The sequence below is a fragment of the Onychostruthus taczanowskii genome, unplaced genomic scaffold, assembly GCF_017590055.1.
Source record: "Onychostruthus taczanowskii isolate IOZ18803 unplaced genomic scaffold, ASM1759005v1 scaffold77, whole genome shotgun sequence".
NCBI classification, from domain to species: Eukaryota; Metazoa; Chordata; class Aves; order Passeriformes; family Passeridae; genus Onychostruthus; species Onychostruthus taczanowskii.
The window spans coordinates 4,011,163-4,032,684 of NW_024505561.1; the positions used below are offsets into that span (position 1 = coordinate 4,011,163).

Genomic DNA, 21,522 nt, shown 5'->3' on the forward strand with positions numbered 1-21,522 from the left:
AGTAACAAAAAAACATGCATCATTTACTTACTAGATCAAGGGCGGAACCTCCACCCAGATATTCCATTATTATCCATAATTTTGTATCCTGTAACATAAAAAAAACCAAAAAAAAAAGGTAAAAAAAAAAAATAAAAATAAAAAAGTAGTAACTTGAGTTAATGCAACTTGTCCCCTTCTTCTTGATGAAGAAATTATCTGTAGTTTTGAAACACCACAAACATTTAGCTGTTCCTCAAAAATATCTCTGGATTATTAACTCAAGAGTGTGTGCATGGAGGAGAATGAATTTTAATTTTAAAATTCCAATTATGGACATTCCAAATATCAAATAGTGTTACATATAACATATTTCCTTTCCTTAGAAAATATTATCTCAGTTTTGTTGATCATCTTGATTTGTACAGATACCTAAAAATATTTTCTTTAGTAAGCTTGACTCCTGTCTAGTTTAAATTGAAATAGAATTTATTATTCATTTTTCTGCATTGTTTCATTTTCTGGAATAGTTAAGTAGGTTTTCTCCACTAATGCTTATGCATCTGATATATGGTGTAGAATTTTTTGCACAGTTTCATTCAAAAAAGAAGCAGCAAAGTAGTAATGAAGATTGCTTAAGATGACTGTAACAACTTATTAGTTTCAGCTAGTAAAAGAAAAGCTAACAACAACATCAAGCTACTATATTCCTAAAGAAAACCTCGGTACGTATTACAGGACTGTTTAACACAAGACACACAATGCAGTATGCTAAGAAAGAGACTGGACCAAATAATTTCTTTCCACTGTTTGCAGCATCTTTTTCCCAAATACACTAAGAGAAGCAGTTAGCCCAGCTTTTCCTTAAAATACACAACAAAGCAAAGCCACAAATCTACTATGTAGGTATTCAAATGAAACTGCTGCACAAAACACACTGGTGGTTTCGTTTTTATGGTTATTAAGTTATTTTACACTTTGTTAGTTTCACCTCTATGGTATGTACCAAACTTTCACAAGACCTCTAGCATAATAATATAAATATCTCTCAGAGCAAGGAGCACATAAATAGCAACAATATTCATTTACTTTATCCAGCAGAATAAAACTTCATCTAAAACTAATGGCTCACAGCCAGGACATCTGATGCTGAATTCTCATCTGTAAGGATGGATTCAAATTTTTAGAGAAGTGGTAAATTTATTGCAGGACATAACTTCATCTAAATCCTCTGAGGGATTAAAATTTTAGCCCTTAGGACTCACTTAAGTCTTTTAGTCATTATTATACTTATACTCCACTGCATCCACCCCCTCTCTGGACTCCTGCTGTAGGTAAATGTGCATTTTTCCCACCTCCAGTTACACATACCGTACTATTTTTAGATAAGACCCTGGATTAGGGCTCCTTCTTCATCCACTATTTTTAACACAGAGATTCAGCTAAATTTAGATACCTTTCTTCAGGAATCAACTCATGCTATTTGACAAATACAGTCTTGTTAAAAATATTTTAAGACAGCCAGAACACGGATTTTAGGAAGAAAGAATAATTAAACAATATAATCTAGCTCAGTACTGAGAGACAACATTCTCATAGAGCTTACTTTCTTGCAGACACCACAAATATTCCAAGTCTCTTATAGTACTGAAATACTTGCTTTTCTGCTAAAACTTTTACATGTTTTTCCTGTCCCTTCAAGGCTCCAGCTCCTAGCAGTTCCTGAACAAGAACATTACTGAGATGTGTCTTATAGTGAGTCATCATAAACTTGATCAAAATTTTATATTTATATTTTGCTGATAAAATGTGTTTTAAAGCTACATTAGATTTCCTCAATATTCAAAACTCACACTTCATTTTAATAGTAACTTAAACACAAACATGTCAACTACATCACTACTTCCCAGTTCACTGGAAATGCCTGGTTGGGAAAGAACACGGTAAATGAAGCAAACAAACCCCCTGACCCTTTTCAAGAACAGCGAAGAAAAGAAAGGGGAAAAAAAATGAGAAAAACCCCCAAACATTCACAACACCTCACACAGACATCAACATGAGATGTGTCTTCCCTTTTCTATTATCTCAAGGATTCAAAGAGTTAGCAACTCGAAATAAGATATAATTTCCCAAAACAGAAACTTTCTAGAACACTAGGTTCCAAATTCTCCAGCTGAAAACTAGAAATTAGAAGTAGAAAATAACTAACATAAATATTTAAGAATATAATTTTAATTACATAGTTGCAGAACTATGTAACACAATTAAACTACCACATGTTATATTACTCATAGTATTTTAAAATCATCATTTATAATTTTAATTGTTTTTCTAGTTCAACTAGTCTTTGCTCCTGAAACTTTCATCATCAGCTGCCTGAGGCCACATGTCTGAATTTACAATAAAAAAGCCATTGATCCACTAAACTCAGTAATTCTATATTTTAAAACAAATGAAGTATGAAATACTGTTAAGAAACACACACACACAACTGTATCTGTATCCTAGTGTAAAGATAAGTAATAGTAATCTATTATAAATATGGCATCTTTTTATCTGGATCCCTATATTCAAAATCATTTTTAATTGTCTGTGGTTTTCCCTTGCCTCAGAAATATTACTCAACTTCATCAATGGTTTTGGGTTTTTATTTTTAAAGTTTCCATCATTCATATGAAGTATCTGAACACATTCATATTTTGTACTCAAATAAATTTAATTACCATGGTAGAAAATCTTACTACCACCTATCCCTAATTCTTTTTAGAAATTTTTTTAAGCTTTCTTATATAAAATCTGCATATATTGCTTGACAAGAAGATGCAAATAAATCCTTTTGGTGAGACAGCTGTAATGAATTTCTCAATATGTATTTCATCTTAGAGCCAACAACTATACATACAGACTTTATGTCTGTGGTGGCTTGGATGCCAGCTATCCCCCCAAAGCACTCTGTCACTTCTTTCTCACCTGGTTATGGGACAGAGAATATAGCAAAAGGCTCAATGGCTGAGGTAAGGACAGGGAGAGAACAATCTCCAGTTGCCCTCATGGGCAAAGCAGACTAAAACTGGGGACATTAATTTAATTTATTACTAGTCAAATCAGAGTCATATAATGAAAAATAACGTCAAATCTTAAAACCCATTTCCCCTGGTGCCTTCTCCATGGGCTTGAATTTCACCTCCAGATTTCTCTATCTCCTCCCCCCAGTGGAACTAAGGGATGGGGAATGGGGACTGTGGTCAGTTCATCACATATCTCTGCCACTCCTTCCTCCTCAAAGGGAGGGCTCCTCACATTCCTGCCCTGTTCCCACAGGAGACAGTCCTCCATGGATTTCTCCCATGTGAGTCCTTCCCACAGGCTGCACTACTTCATGAACTGCTCCTGTGTGGGTCCTTTCCATGGGCTGCAGTCCTTAGGGAACAGCCTGTGGGTGTCCCACAGTGTTGTAAGTCCTGTCAAACCTGCTCCATAAAGCCAGAGGTCCTGCCAGGAGCCTGCACCAGTGTGAGCTTTCCACAGGGTCGGAGTCTCATTCAGGCACATTCACCCATCTGGGTGGTGTGGGTGTCCCCCATGGGCTGCAGGTGCATCTCTGTGGTCCCACTGAACCTCCACGGGCTGCAGGGGCACAGCTGCCTCACCATGGTCTACACCAGGGGCTCCAGGGGAACCTCAGCTCAGCATTTGGAGCACCTCCTCCCCCACCCCTTCTCCACCGACCTTGGTATTTGCTGTTCCTCTCACTTACTCTCTTTGAGGGCTGTTCCTCTCACTTATTCTCACTCCTCTCTCCAGCTGCAGCTGTGCAGGTTTTTTCCTACCTTCTTAAATCTGTTGTCCCAAAGGCACTGCCACAGTCACTTACGGGCTCAGCCTGGGCCAGCAGCACATCCACCCTGGAGCCAGCTGGCACTGGCTCTATAGGACTTGGGGAAAGCTTCCAGCAGCGTCCCACAGAAGCTGCCCCTGTAGCCTCCCACTACCAAAACCTGGCCATGCAAACCAGAGATAATGCCTTGTAACAACAGCACAAGGCCAGCACTGAGCTACTATTAATTGACTTTGGCATCACCATAGCAACGGGCCTCCTTCTTTCCTTCTTTTCCGAGTATCTCTGGCATGCTTCACATTCCCTACCACCTACTGTCACTTTCCTTTTAAAGCTGCCCAAATTCTTTTTTTACTTGAACTTCTCACCCTCTTCAGTATATACTCCCCTTTTGCTCTCAAACAGAACTCCGAAGGCACTACATTTTCTTCCATAGACTAGATTAGTAATTATATATTACACATAATCATTTATACTTTCAAGAAGATACTACATTTGTATACTGACACTAGCAACATTCAGTGCTCCTCTTTGAGATCTGAAACAAGAACAGTTTTCTTCTTCTAAGCATCAGCCACAACACAGCATTGAATTTTCTTCAAAATACAGTGAAGCCACGGTGAGTCATCCATCCAAATTTGGGATTATTTCTTTATAAACTTAGATGAGCAGATTAATGAGGGCACATGGAATATTTCCTTTTTCACAGCAAGAACAAGGAATTTTCCTCTGATGTTATGAAACTGAAGAAAGGAACAGCTTTGGAACCTAGAAGAAACTCTGTTAGAGTTTCTGTAGATCCTTTCCAAACTACGGTTGCTCTTTTTGAGGTCTGACTTCTGATTTTAACACTGGAACCACAGAAAACCTTACAAGAGCAATTTTAGCTCTGATGAAGTTTCCTTCATCAAGTTACTTCTATACCATGAAAGTACGTGCAAAATAAGTGCAGATACAGTAGGTAAAGAATTTTTAGTATGTAAAAATTGAAGACTGTACACTGGAGAAAAAAGAAGGCCATCCACCAAAAAACTTGTATACAATCTCAAAGGTACATTTTAACTGAAATCTGAAGGAGACAGAAGTCTTACAGAAACAAGTAATCAAGATTAACATGTTTGTTTGTAAGTCCTTACAAAGTTAAAAAAAATCTAAATAAAAATGGAAGAGGTCTACCTTCAGAGATGCTTTATATTTCTTGTATGTGAAGAACATACACATTTCTTAAACAATGATACTATACAGGAGAGACCAAGTGAAAGCAATCAACAGAAGTGCATACTGATGAAATTGTTTCTAAATCTCCTTTCTTGTAGGAAGGAGAGACTGCAAAGGAAAACCTAACACAGTTACAAAAAAGAAGGACTGGAAGTACCCTGAGGTAAGTGCACTGAATGATCTGTGCAATTTCAAAACAATAGTAACAACAGTAAGCATATATTTGTTTTTAAGTGAAATAAAATCTCCCCACACCTATTGTAAGAAAGAGAATTTCCCAACTTGAATTCATTGTGAGAAAAGGCATTTCCCACCTTAAATTTATGGTACACAATTAGCAGCAGAACAAGGTATATTTATAAACATGTGTAAAAAGCTTGTTTAGTTATGGACACAAGCCATGTCCAAACTCCACTCAGAATCTCTATTTGCAAGCATTAAAACACCTATGAACAACTGGAAGCTATAAATACTATATTTGATTGAAATAACATAACAGATCTGCTGAATTGACCTATATACAGAAATTTTACTATCACTGTATTGGGAGAAAAACCTTGAATACAGAAAAATAAAAGGACACAACTTCAACTGAAAAGAACAGGGTAGTACCAAAACTGATATTCACTGCACAACTTGAGATGTGGTAATTTGTTTAATAAATTTTTCAGTTATGCCAAAGTAATAAGGGCCAGGAAAAGACTCTTATATTTAGTACTGATTTAAATTTAGTATTGATATTTGTAATTCTCCAAGCATAAAAAACCAGATTAAAAGAACCTTGAAATACACAATGCACACAACACGATAACTGCTCTAAATTGCATTTCTGCTACAAGTAGTTACCATTACTTGTAGATTGTCTTCTGCTAATCTCATATTTAAAAACCCAGAGAAGCCCAACAAGTGTAATAGTCAGACGTTTTTAAATACTTGCATACTGACTTTTAAATGCTCAACTTGAAAAACGAGATGAGACATCACATATCTCGTCTTCCATATCTACTTTAAGCCACCTTTCCGACTGATTCCCTCCATTTTTAAAAGCAAAAAGGATTTTTTTCAGGATCTCTTCACCCATGTGCTTCTAACTGTATTTGAAGCCCCTGCTGTTCGTCAAAGCCACCAGGTGGCAGAATCATGTAATGCCAAAGATGCATTCATCCATCCCACACCCACAATAAAAGAAGGGCCTGCCCCAAAACAAACCATGTAACCCACCAGAGACAGAAGCACAAAACTACCTGTCTAAAATGAATCTGAAAACATGTATCGCCCTGACACCCTTCATAACAAGAGGAAGAATGATTAACCAGAGAACTATACCTTAAGGGATACAATAGTTTATATAGCTCTATTCTTCAAAGTGCCTTCCTTTCCTCACAGTCATCAAGCATAGCTTCAGGCACCATCTTTTTTATTCCCCCTCTCCTTTCAATACTGAGCCACAACTGTAGCCACTAGCTCATTATACATTATGAAGAACGCTGGTATTTGAGTTCTTGTTATTTATTAACACGTGTGGACATTGAGAGATTACACACAAAGATACAGATCAGACACAAAAATGTTACATTCTGTATGATGCCATAAATGATGCATTCGGGCAACGAATACATAAATTCCAGGAAATGGAATTTATGTATTTGTGGTTCCTGTTCCCAAAACTTTCATCAACAATAAAGGTCACCAATTGAAAACATGTATCAAGAAGTATCAAGACCTCCAAAACACTGTAAATGTCCTTGCCCTGGAGCTCATCCTACCATAATAAATAATACACATACAGGAAAATAATTATTTAGGGCTTTAGAGAGAGGACACCTATGAGTTGATGTATTGCCATTACATCTGTGAAATTCATCAGGATTTGCAAACTTGACTGTTCAATTTGCAGACCCACAGATTATTATTAGAACAGATACCAACTGCCAGAATTGAGTTCTTTAGGAGTAAGTACAAGATGGCTATTACTGTTATTCAGCGAATGAACAATTTTGTTAATGAATACAACTCAGATCTACCTCATGGCCTCAATTCTTGTTGTTTTTTGACTAGTTTTAAATGTTATATACATACATACATATATATATATATATATACACACACACACATTATATATTTTTGACTCAATTGAAATCAAATCAGAACAACACCCCGTGCTGCCATATGTTGACAGCACAGAATGAGTAGCATATCACTATCTGCTCTTTCATTCCATTCTTTTCAGTACACAATCCTTGCAAAGAGACAGAAGGTAAGCAATGCACCCCTGAACTTGCAGCCTATCCAGATGCCAGTCTGATTGCTCAATGCCATAGAATAATTCTTTCAACAGACAGCAAGGATTTGACAAAGGATAGAATCACTGACACCAGAAGTCAGATATCCACATTAAGTTTCTTCAAAATTTGAACATTATGGGTACCCCAATCTCTCAGTGTAAGTAATAAAGTAAATAAAGTGCCTCCCACTGCAAATGGACAAATCAATCCTATTATTCCAAAACTCCAGTCCTACAGCTGTTAAACAGTCTCCGGAAAGGCTACAATGTTTTCAAAAATTTTTGGAATTGTCTTCACAGAAAACAAAGTCAGACAAATAATCTCTTTCTATTCTAATTCACATCATCTTTCTAAGACAGTATAGTTTGTTCCTGAAGGCAATCAAAGTAAGCACTGTATTTTTTTCTCCATGTCTGAAAAAACAGAAAATTTCCAGCCTCATTAATAAGGAATAAGAATACCACCAGTACACCAACACATCCTATGAAGCACAGAGTTCCACAGTGTACCTAATCCTTCAGTTGAGCTTTTCTTGGACAACCTAATCTTCTGCTAACATTTTTCCATCTAATTCCTACTACTACTACAACATGAAATTGTATAGATGGGTGCATTATTTGAAAGCTATTTGCTTGTATTATTAGAGATTTCATTCAGTAAAACTGAACTCTAGTATAAAGACACTTATTTCAAAGCACTTGAAAATCAGATGGCGTGGAAAGACAACCATTGGTTTCAAAGAAGAAGAGAAACTATTTTACGAGGTAACAACACTACACATACACAGGTACGCTGCCAAGGACATCCTCTGGATAAACTGTCCTCTCCCTCCCCATCCTAACACAACTAAAAATCCATGCTTTAGAGCAGAGTCTTCAAGTACTGTCCTGTTTTCTTAGAAAGGTGAAAAAGTACTGAAACACCAACAGATGCTATGAATGAGTTATCTTTAACCTTGCAAATTAATACACTACCTTGGGATTTCGAGGTGTAAGAGGAGCAAAAGCAGATGGTATGAAATACAGATTAAAATAAACTATTAATCACAAAAGTGTGACTAAAAGCCTTGCCATTCTGAAGTAGATCATCTGGTACAATACTAAAGAAAAAAGTTTAAAACTGTTACTAAATAAAACAGTTAAAATCGATTTTGCTTCCTAAATGAATGATTGAGTTCTAATCTGAATTTGAAAGAGAAAGAATGTTGCTTTGAAGATCAGCTTCTTCCAGGAAAAACTGACAATAGGACTAACTAGATTTACCTTTAAAAGGAGTTTTCAAAGTATTTCATTAATTCCAGAGCCTCCAAACAATGTAACACTTCCCATCTATAGCTAGGTCTCTCATTTTCCCAGAGGTGATGTCCATCAACAGAAACTTTTACACTAGAAAGCAGCCTAGCAATTCTCAGTCCTGTTTCTACTCTTCCTTGTTGAATTTCTAGAGAAGCAGGCATATGACCAAATTTATTTAAAATTATGTCCCCCACCCAAAAAGAAACCAAAACACACACACAAAAAAAAAAAAAAAAAACCCCAACCAACAGAAAAAACAATGCAACCACCTCTACTTTCACTGACAGTAAAAGGCAGATCAAATGAGGGAAAGAAAAGTTGCCTTCATTTCCACATATGTAAGTGTAGAATTAGGCAGGACATTATTTTCCAATACCATCCACTTCTTCAATACCTCAATATACTTGAATATACTAAAGCTTCAATAGTCTGAGTGCAACTATACTTTCCAAATCCACATCCTTAGAAAAAAAAAAATAGTAGCTGTTTAGCAAACATACGATCATCTTTATTAAAGGTCTATTACATGCTGAAATATTCCTACTAAAGGAAAAAAAAAAAGAAGAAAACCCAACACAGCAAAAACCCCTAGAAGGTTCTTCCTTATGATTCCAGTAATATTCTTAGTTTTCATATAATAAGAATATACTGGAAAATATAATTATATATATAAACATATATGAAATATACATAATATATATTATATACTGGAATAAGAATGTGAAAAGAAAGATCTAGAGCTAAGTATTCATAAAATTCACCTGAATTAGCTGGAGAAGGGGTCGATGTCACTCCTGAAAAGTCTGCTTTTACAAAACAATAGATATAAGAAAGCTACCATGGGAATTCTTTGTTTAAATTTATGACATCAAAGTAAACTTCTGTTTATTTAAAATTGCTTTCTCTGCTAAATTACTTTTCCATAGTCATTTGGAAGGCAGTGCTTCATGTAGGCAGCATATCTAACATGGAAAAAATAATTCCTAAGGATATATTTCCCCCAAGGAGAATAAAATCCAGTAATTTTCTTCCACAGAACTTTTCAGGGATAATGCTCACTAGAAATTCAAGCACACAAAGAATTAAGTGGAGATCATCTGGATATAAAGGGCTAATTCAGAAATCTATTTTAAAAAATTGGTTTAAAACTATGTGAAGTAAGCAGGGTTTGGTTTTGGTGTCTTTTTTTTCTTCCTCCAACTTTAACCTTAAGGAAGAAGAATTGAGAGAAGTACAAGTTTGGACCTCATCCAAAATACAAAAAATAAAAAAAACTAAGAGAAAGAGAGGAGCATATGTCTATGCTCTATTTTTCCCTTCCACTGGGGGCACATCCTTAAGCAAATCAACAGCAATGGACAACTTTGTGAATCTTAAGGGGGCTGCAACCAGCTGATGAGACCCCATAGAGTTCTCAAAAAAATTGTCACAAAGGAGCCATGAATGATGGTAGTGCTGTACTAAAGAATATTACCAGGCTGGGGTGCAGGACTGACAAGTGTTTTGTCTGGGGAGCGTTTCTGAGGCGCTTACCTCCTTTGAAGTCTCTTGGCGTCAGGATGAATGCTAGCTGTCCTGGGGCTGCCATCCCTTTGAGGGGAGGGAGATACAGATGAGCCCAAAGGTTCTCTTCTAAACACAAGTCCTTACTGCAAGCTGGCCAAAAGGTCCCTGCAATCAAAGAAATCATTGTGGTTTTGCATGTGGCGCATTTATGTCCTTTCATCAAGGTCTGTCAGCCATCTAATATGTTCAACCTCAAAGGAAAAAATAAAGGCATCTGCTGGGTAGCCAATGCAGAACAGAAACTAAGTAAAGAGAAGAACTGCTCATTCCAGTTTGGACTCTGTAAAGTCCATGAAAAACACAGGTAACATGACACTTCAGACTAAGCAGAACCACCTCAGTATACAGTATTTTATGCATGTATACATGTATAAAAGAAGCTGTTTGCCTTTGGAATCATTTTCCAATCCTCTGAAACGCTTGCCTTCTTCAGGTCTCAAGAAAAAATGTCACATTTCAATTCCTAGACATTCTAGTCAACTCTACTATCTAAGGCAGCAGGCAATCTTCAACAATTCCCTCTTGCAATCACCACCACAGTATACAATCAATCTTTAAATGCATCCTTTTTGCCATAAGCTAGTAGTAGGAGAGCTTGCAGTGCCACTTGCTTGCAAAAAAACCCCACAACAATGAATGTTCTGTCACAGTGCTGAAGAAAGATTCCTTCTGCAGAGCATTTAGCAGACTTTTGTGTTTGCATGCCAACATGCTAAAGCCACGAGCTACATGTTTTCCCTAATGTGAGTCATCTCTAACAGTGTCCATATTCACAGCCTCTTTGGCACATTTCCTGGGCACATGCCCTTCCACCATTGAAATGATTCTTTATAGCTCAGCTGTCTCAAGCCTAGGCATGTCATATTAAGCACATGATTTCCCAGAGCTGCAAACTTGTGGGCAATCTGGATCTGTAATTTTCTACCCAAGTACATTACGGTAGAAGGCATATGACCATTCTTGAATAAGACATTTCTTGAATTGGCTGCAAAACCAGCTCCTAACTAGTAAATTCAAGAAACTTTCACAAGAACAGAAGAACAGCACACATTTCACTTCATAAAGGAATGGGTAACCACTACTTTGGAACACTAAGTGTACACAAACTCATACTCTTCCTCCTCCCACCTGCCTACAGCCACTTTACCTTTCCCTGCTTCATAACACAACGGCAGAAGAATGAAAATTCTGCCCCTTACAGCCGCTATCCTTTTAACTGTTAAGTTTTTTATTCTTAGTAAGACTGACAAGATTCATCTTTCCCTTTCCTGTCTACCAAGTAGATAAGTACTTCATAACCATATCTACCAAGCCATTGCCTTAGGGGGGGAAAATCCTAACTGCTAACTGGGGTAAATCTCCCTGCTAACTGGGGTGGACTCCCAGGAGACCACTTACAGAGACACACAAAGATTAATGTGTGTGTGTCTCTGTAAATGGTAAATAATGACTTATGTGGTCCTATGATAATCCCAACAGACCATCTAATCACCTCTTATAAATAGTCACCAAGGCAAGTAACATAAAAATGTAACCCATAATCAAAGCTCCAAATGGACCAGAATTTTACTGACACTGGTTATTGATGAACTGTGCAAGGTCCCAAACCCGAAAATTGGAAGCAAAAACAAATCAAGAAATTAGAACCAAAAGTAAATTAGCATTAGTTCACAGAATTCTTTATCTCAGATCTATCTATAAATTGCATTACATCTAAAGCAGAACTAACAAAACAACCTTGCAGCCAACGAATAGTGAGATCAGCAATTTCCCCACCACAAAAATGTCACCCTACACTTGTGTATCTCAAACTTTCTCCACTGGAGTAGTTCACATCAATACAACTCAGGAGGTTTATAATTATTCCCTTCCCTATACCAGAAACAAAATTCCAACAAAAGCATGAGGCACAAGAAGCCCTTCTTCCCAACTGCCCAAAAATACAATTGCTCTAATGCTTACATCTGTTCCTGTTTACCCATTACATCGAATTAAATTCAAAATGAAAATTACAAATCAGATTTACTTCTTAGCTCAGATATCAATCCATTTATCAGTTTAATCCCCTTTTTACCACTTACCACAACTTCCAACATCTTCTGCACCCCTGTTCTGCAGCCTATCAAGCGATAACCCTCTTTTCCTACCCCTTTTGCATTCACATGCTATTAAATTCCACTACTCCCTTCACAGAACACACCTTCCAGGCCAATCCTTCTTCAAAACTCTTACTACTGATGGCGTTGTACACACATATCTACCCTACAATAGCTCAGCATCTTCAACTCAGATTTCTGTCAAGCTCACCATTCCAGTCCCAACAACACATAATTTTTCTGGAAACCCCTTATTATTTTCTACTTTTTGTCTTTACAAATTTTACCCTTACTCTTAATTACCGGTAAAATCACCTTATATTCACATAAATAATTTCCATTCTCCCTTCCTCTTTTATGTTTTTGTTCTGCTCTTAGAACTTGTTGTTTCAAGGAACTATTGAAGGAAGCAGAAAGGGAGAAAGCTCAGTACCTCCAAATGATCATTTTTATCCCAACTGTTATGCAACAGCACAGATTTTAATAGTATAAAGAAAAAGCCTTAAGAATTTGTTTGAAAACACTAGCTACTGAATACAAGAACTGCAGTGTTTTAGAACTGCTACAGTCCTTAAACCTATTAATTGGGCAACTTCCCTTTTAAAGTTCAGCATTTCTGAGTCTAACCAACTTTTTCCAAATAACAATGTCTGAATGTTCAACATTCAACCATTTAAAAATGCTTACTAACACATTTTGCAACATGCCATAATGTGCCTTAAGTGTAAAGAATGTGACACCTCTGCTTTTATACCACTATGTCCATACAGAGCACACAGACACTTAGAATAAGTAATTTGACCCAAAAAGCTGCATAAATGTCAGAGTATACTTAAGTAAAATAAAGTTAACTGAGCAATGCAGACTACCTAACATTCATATTCAAGATGAAACAAAAACACAGCAACTATGTAAGAGCACCAGATTATGATGGACGTAAGTAAAGAAGTTTTCAACCAAAATGATTTAGAGGCTCATGAGAACATCAGATCAATAGGCTGGCAGCCCAGGACTAACCACATTCTAGATGAAAAGCTTTGTGCCAGAAGTGTACCTGAGAAAAAAAAGGGGAACCAGCCCACAAAACTAATGCACCTAAACCTGGGCATAAATACATACACACACTCTCTTTTTTCAGTTCTATTGCTGGCTAGCTGATGGAAGAACCTCCACAAACATTGGCAGTGGGCTTGCATAAAACTTTAGACTAATCTGAACCATCAGTGTAGAGTGCTCTAATTCTTAAGACAGAAGATTTAAAAATATAAATTAAAAAGAGTTAATTAGTTCCCTACCCACTCAGTGAGCTGAACCACTTCACTGAAAGTTCCAACAGCCTCTGTGGCCACTTGTAAGGCACAGTTGGACCTCCCCTTTGCAGCAATAGCAGCAAAAAGTTTACACCTCAATGCCACATTAATACTCTCTAATTATTTCAATTAATAATTGAAATAATTAATTTCAATTATTTCAGCAAGAAGTGTGGCAGTTAATGCACAAGTTATAGAAGGATATTTGACACAAGACTACATATGATTAGAAAGCAATGCTGTGTCATCCTCATCTATATGGTCAAACTAAATACAGGGCTTCATGTTACAGCTAATCCAGAAGTAAGCCATTACCAAAACCTGTGGTACTTTTCTCTGCCCCTCCCTCCCAGTTTTTAGGCCACCCAAGTCTACCATTGTTTTATTTATATTTTTTTTTGCACCTGACCTTGCAGTTTCGTAGATACAAGTCAGAACTGGCTGATCTGTTAGTGTTCAGGGTTTGCTCTTTTCAAGGTTGTTTTGGGTAGGGATGGGAAAAGCTATTGAAGAAACTTGTTTTCCACATGAACCATGTCATGATGCAGCCAACAGATCCAGCACAAGTTACACGGCAGGAACAGGTAAGCAGGATGGAGAACAAGATACTGCTGCTGCCTTTTTCATACCTGTTAGATCTGCCTAAAAGCAGGTACTGAGATGTGAAATTACACACATACCATTCAGAGATCAGCAATCACAGCAGTACAGAGGCAGCTGTTAAGGCCATCACAAGGACAACACAAACATATTACTTCCAGTAAATTATATTTCCCATTAAGCTTTCTAAATTTTTATTTAAAGCAAGATCAGAATAACATGACACAGTTAAGTACTTACACAAAATACAAAATATAATTACTACAGACTCTCAGTTTTCTTTGACAATATACTAGGTGATGCCTCCCAACCTTGATATACCTGTACAGTAAGAATTACTTCGCCGTAAAAGGCTAAAAGGGCAGAACTGATTACACCGATAAACAGCAAAATTCTTGAAGTCACCATTGTTTACTGGGCAGATTTTTCAGCAGATGTGAAAAAATAGGGCAATATGATAGAGATTCCAGAAAGTGCTAAAAATCCCTCCAACTGCTAAAGGAAAATACTGGAATAACAAGTTACAAATTGAAGTTACAATTTGAAACAGTACCTTTGAATAAAGACAATGCAAACTAGGGACTTTTTTATCATTAAGAGCACAGCAAATGATTACAAGGAAAGACAGTAGTAAAGACTCTGGACAACAAAGGTTTAGAGTTTAACGTAACATCTCTGAAATAAGAAAAGACCAAACTATTTTAAATATGAAAACAGGACTTCACAGCAAAACAACATGACTCTAGAAACAGAGTTTATGGGTTGTCTGGCATCCTTTTGCCTTTGTCTTATTTATGTCTACTAGGGGCTCTATCAATGGAAGCTTCCTACTCGTTCTCTCAATCAGTAGACTGACAAGATCTGAGAGCCTATCAGAGCCATTACCAAAACCTATGTGCTACCTCCCTCTGAGCAGTCCAGCCAGATGTCATCTCCACATTTAATACAGATAAATCAAGGCAACACTCATGCAACTTCTCTGCAGGCCAGGGCTGCCTAATGAGAACAGAGGGTTACTGGTCCTTCAGAAGAAGAGTAAGCATATCAGAACATGGGCTGGCTCACAGGAAAGTGGGCCTCATTTTGTTCTCAGTATTGCCACAAGAACAGAATTTGCAACCCAGCCTTCCTCTCATTCCAGTTGCAGGAATTCCTAAAGGCGAAGACAATTCCTTCTAACTTTGGTCAACAGAACGAAGAAGGCATTTCAGGACTTCAATGTCTCATAAAATGCAGTGACAACATGATTGCAACTGTAGCAGAACAAAGAAAGATGTTTACAGCTTTTTTCATTTAGTCCTGCCTAAATGAGTCCAGAGGACAATGGGGCTAGGGAAGGGTGTGGAGCACAAGTCTCATGAGGATTGCCTGGCGGAGGTGGGGGAGAAAAGGAAGCTCAAGGGAGACCTTATCACTCTCTATAACCACCTAATGGGAGGCTGCAGTGAGCTGGGGGTCAGTCTCTTCTCCCAGGTAACAAGTGACAGGATGAGAGGGAACAGCCTCGAGTGTACCAGGCAGAGAAATTTCATCACGGAAAATTTTCTTTCACTTTCTAGAAAGGATTGTAAAGCATTGGAACAGAGTACCCAGAGAAGCAGTAGCCATCAGCCCTGAAAGTGTTCAGAAAATGTGAACGCATGGTTTAATGGTGAACAAAGTGGGCATGGTGCTAAATTGATGGCTGGGCCTCATCTTGAAAGGTGTTCTCCAACCTTAACAATGTTATGACTCTCTGGTTCTAACGCCCATCCAAAGTTCAGGGACTGTAGTTGCAAAAGTCAGCTCTGCAAGGGCACGAGCCACTGCCGTGGGGCTGGGCACACAGCACAACGATGGATCATCAAGAAACTACTCACACGTTTCACTTCTCCCTGTGCTGAGGTAGCAGCCCCTGATGCAGGGGATTCTACAATATTGAAGTTAAGCAAGAAAAATCTGTGTTCTGTCTCCCACCCCGATAAGCATGATGAAACGTGCCAAAGGCTGCCTGCTATATCAAATGACGACAGAATGCACCAAGTCCATTAAATTCTGGTGGACCCACAGCATACATGCAAGGTCACATCAGTTCAGAGATACTCGTAAATGTTAAAGTAAACCAGTTAAACCTGTAAAGCAAAAGAACGCCAACTTTAAACTTATTGAAGTCCCACAAAAACACCCACATTCCAGGTTACATTACCTAGAATATTCAACACATCCACATTAAAGTTCATGAGTCTCCTAAAGCATTCAAGCTCAGGCTTTTTTAAATTCAGCAAATACTGACACAAAAAAAAAAAAAAAACCAAAAACCTGCTAGTGGCACAAAACCCACCTCATATAGCCTGTTCCAATATTTAAGCTGTCTACCCTTTAAAACAGTATACAAGATTATCTGATGAAATTTGCTTATCTTGACCACTCAACAAGTACATCTCGTCATATTTTGGCATAACTGATTGGAAAGCACTAAACTATCAGAAAGGGCTTTCCTATATACACATTGAGTCACTTCCAACCTTCTCTTGAAAAAACAAAACCTAGCCTGAACTTCAGGCATCCTCCAGAATACAGGCTTCCCAAACCTTAAACTGTTCCCGAAATGCTCTTTACTTTCTGAGTATCACTGATCCTGTGTATACCAAAGCCCTAACCAACACCACAAGACTTGCTACGGCTCAGCCACAGCACTGATTACCTCACATCGATCTGATTACCAAAAATAAAACCGCACATTCATTTCAGAATTACCATATTTCATAAATCATTTTTTTGTTCTTGCAGGAGTTAATTTGCCAGAACTCACTGTACTACAGAATTCAGTTAATTAAACTTCATAAAGGCACTTTGTTTTTTTTTTAATTAGGGTAGACAGTGTCACTCATAAAAGTTAACCAGAAGCTATTTTCTGTGTTCTTGCTGTCTACAGAAACACCAGCTTGACTTTCAGCAGTAGGTATATTACATCCTAGACATGAAATAAAAAGCCATGCAGGATTTACAAAATGGGAAGCTGTCTGTGAAAATTAAAGGGGGAAATACACTGTAAGTCTTATTCTTCTTGGGTCACTAAATTTAACAGTTCAAAAGAGGGTATTCTCTGAAGCTCCAAAGTGTACTAGAAAAAATATATTTGAAGGATGAAGAAACAAGCTTAGAGACAGTAATATTTTTTAAAATACATACTACAAAACTAGGTCAATACCAGTTTGATATCATTTGCACCTAGTTATGATGGAACTACTTACAAATTATCTGCTCTGCCATTACACACATATGTACAGAAGTCTAAGATGAAGAAAGAATTTTTAACATATACATACACATAAACACATCAATCTCAGCTTTTGACCATATACACTTATTAACCTAAGTTTGGAGTGTAATGTACATATACATATATGAAAAAACGTCAAAGGTTTTTAACCTTCAATGTTTTAAATATAAACACAAATTAATATGCTCATATATTTCTAAATAATAAAACAAGATCAAGAAATATAAAAACATTAAGTTATAATAAAGCCATCCTTAAAGTTATTAACAAAACTGAAGAAACATTACCAGAGAGACACCTGAATCTTGAAAATAAAACCGATTTCAAACAACAAGGACAGGAGAAACAGCCATAAAACCAAATTTAGCTAAGCTCTTGAAAAATTGGTGAAGCAGAATAAGATGCAAAAAGCAGAGCTGACAAGTTTCTATACAGAAAAAGTTTTAGAATAAGTAGCATAGCAATACTTCCTAAGAGTTCCAACTCAGCAAAACTCAGAAGAGACAGCAAATTTCAGCAAAATTTATAAGAAATTTTTTAAAAACTAACAAAACAAAAAGAATCCCTAATCCATTACAAGGAAGAATGTGGATGCTGTTAAGCTAAAATCTAAAGAAGTAAACAGATCCAGAGAAGTTTCATTAATTAATTCTATAAGGATCTAAAAAGAACTACTATTCTTCTATCCTTGGAGCATTTAATCAGATCACAGAGGAACAGATGAACATTTCATTTGGAAGACAGCAAGAACTATTAACACAGGTTATTAACACACCATGGCAGACAAGGAATGGCAATCCCTGTAGATATCTGCACCCATGTAAACCATGGAACTGTAATTTACTTGAAGAGCAACACTGCAGTTACTTAGTATATTCTACAGACAAAAGACCTTTCTTCCCAATAGAATGGGAACATTAAGACATATTTAAAAAAGCAATGCCCTTAGAAAAAGGCATTTCCATTTCTGTTTTATATAAATACATCTTAATTTCTGACAAAAAGGTGTACCACAAATAAATTTATATTCAGAATGACAACCTAAACTGGTACCATTTCACTATTGCTTTTGCTCTATTTGCATGAACTCTGGTCACAGCAACTGCACATAAACCTCCAAAAACAGACGCACAGAACAAAGTCTGGAAGGAATACAAGACTCGCTTTATGGGAGCAATAAGTTGCTTCTTATTTAAGACTCATTGTGCTAAAGCAATAATATTTCATACGAACAGATATGGCTTCGTTTTTGGATATAAAAGAAGAATTTGCTATAAACACACTTCCAAAATATTCAAATAGGATATACAGAGAATTGCAGAGTAAGAAAATTTAACAAGGCTTTTGGGTATATCACACTACTCTAGGTAGAACCTAAAAACTAACCAGTGATTTTAAAAAGTTACTAGAACAAAGAAACTTTCATTAACTCATTAAATTGTAATAGTTATTTCCGCCATGCACATCATGCAGAAGGCACCAAGAGCTTGAAAAGCTCTTCTCACATCATCTCAAGACAGCAAGAGGCCTCAGGCAAGCACAGTGGTATTATATAAGCCTTCTAAAATTTCTAGCAACAGGTTCCTGTACACACTGGCATATAAAATCACCTAGCTTAAAGGAAGAAGGTGTGGAGTAACACAGAATGAAGAACAATATAAAGATTTCTCAAAAACAGATGATTTGGTTTACTAAAAAATAAACAAAAAACTCAAGCCCAAAACAATCTGCCGACTTAGAGAAAGGATAGCAATTCCAAAAACAATTTCAATCTGTCAGCCAAAATAATTAGCAGAAAATCAAATTAAGAGTTCCCTACAAACAGTATTTCCATCTAACATCCATCAGAAACATGGTCAACAGGCATGAGGCTGCACAGACTAGAGAATGATAACTGGTGAAGTGGCAGGCAATATAAACTGAGATCCTATTGTTTTCCTACTTGCTTACTTCAAAGAAGTTTGTTCTGTGACAAGACATTATTATCTTTCTTGTAATTATTGCTAAACTGTCCAATCACAGAAGAAATACTGTCTCCTAATCACTCAACACATGGAAAATTAATGTGTTGAACATTCTCAGTGACGGATTATCTGCACTGTCAGAAACAGAGCTAAAACATGGTCAGACCCTTAGAACTACATATGGCAGTCCTGGCTTCCAAGCACAATAGAAACCTGCAGCAAATAAACTTCGATTTCTAGCCAAGAATATGAACCAATTCATTTAAATATTAATATAATCCCTTTTGTGTGTGTGTGTATATATATGTGATGACACAATATCTCTACCTGATAACAAGACCTTACCCTTATTTTAGAAAGCAAATAGAACTGCAAAACGTTTCTTTTGCACAGATTCTCCCACTTATCAGGAACACCTAGTAACCACCACACATTAATTTTTAACAGCATAAAGAAATCAGCTTTTTGTTTTGAAGACCAAAAGTCCTGCAGTAGCAAGTGTCTTACAAGCAACACACATTCACAAAGAACTGAAGCAATGAGTACATGAGTAGCTTCACATTCTACTAACTGTAGAAAGAGCTGTACTTCACTGCAAAAGTATCTGAGTCACACACAGGCACTATTGGTGCTGTATCTTGGAACGCTGACACAAGCTGAAAAACTCACAGGCTACTACACTTGAACAGAAAAAAGGGATTTGGAAGGTATCAGGTCCCCCTCACAACAATGAGCACAAGAATCCATATTGACCCTTCAACCCAGCCAAACTCATTCAGGGTACAGAGCCCTACAATCTCCTCTCACTTTTCACTAGGAAAAGCAACCACTGCCATAACACCTTCAAAAAACATCAACATTCACTTAGTTCAAATTTGAACACTAGATTTTCTTTTTCAGCCTTATTGTATTTATACACATCTTTAAAACTAATAAGAGGTTTTCCCATCAGACTTTTTCTTATATTCTATTTCTTATCCTGTAAGAGCTAACACCCCTTGCTGGTTTCTCATGTAGGCACAAACAACAAGGGTAATAGGAACCATCACATTCAATATCAGGGGTCTGGAGGCCCAGGTAGCCTTTTCCTTAATTATGCCAGTTTGGGTAAATGATGAGAGGAGAAGTAGATGGATTCACAAAGTAAATTGGCTGCACCACTGGTGCTGGCAACAAGATTTTGGTTTGGAACTCTCCTGACTGGAGAGATAGAACCCACCTCATGAAACAGGTCACATAAGCCTTTGCCAACAGAATGGCCAACCTGGTAAAGGGAGCTTTGAACTAAAAGTGGGAGAAGAGGAAACTGTGTCACTGTGCCACAGACATTCCCTTGCACCCCCTACTGATCCACACACAAACTCAAATACTTCTGTGAAGTGCTGGCACACCAATGAAGGCAGTATAGGGAACAAGCAGCAGGAATTTGAGATCTCTGTGCAGTTACAAGGCTTTGATCTTATTGCAATTACCAAGACATGATGGGACAGCTCACACAGCTGGAATGTCACAGGGAAGGGCTACAACTGTTTAGAGCAAACAGACCAGGAAGGCACAGTGGTGCAGCTGCCATACTTCATTTAACTATCAGTCCTTGACAGTGCAATTTCAAAAGCAGTGGTAGAAGCCATGAGGAAAACTTTATCCAATTTACTGTGCTCAATTAACTACCTTCTGATGCTTCTGAGATCAAACCCATACCTAACACAGAAGTCCAGCTATGGTAACAGGTTATCAGGTCTAAAAACCATTACCAAAGCCCTTCACTGATAAGATATACAAGCAAACTGGTTCAGAGCACAAGGAAGAAAGGAAAAACTGTCTTTCATTTGAGTAACGCATATCCCAGATCCAGAAAAAGTCCTTTTTTCTTTGGAAATCAACTGGTAATCACAGAAATACAGAGAGAAAGCAGGGTCCCCCTTTCAGAACCTTCATGTCTTTGCAGATAAATAGAATACTTCTACAAAAGCAAAAGCAGACTGAATAAAGTATTTTCTGCCTACTTCTTACTTCAAATCCTGCCAAGACAACAATCTTATCTAGATTTTTATCTCACTCTCATAAAAGAAAGAGCTGTTGAGATGGGAACACAGTGTGCCCAAGGAA

General features: G+C 37.3%; 1 protein-coding gene across 1 annotated transcript in view; it reads right to left on the reverse strand.

Moving 5' to 3' along the window:
* STK24 (serine/threonine kinase 24) overlaps nucleotides 1–21,522 on the reverse strand; it is a 50,352-nt gene that overhangs the window by 16,501 nt on the left and 12,329 nt on the right. Inside the window, exon 3 of the mRNA XM_041423428.1 lies at nucleotides 32–88. Coding sequence (XP_041279362.1) covers nucleotides 32–88 — 57 coding nt within the window. The remainder of the gene's footprint in view (nucleotides 1–31; nucleotides 89–21,522) is intronic.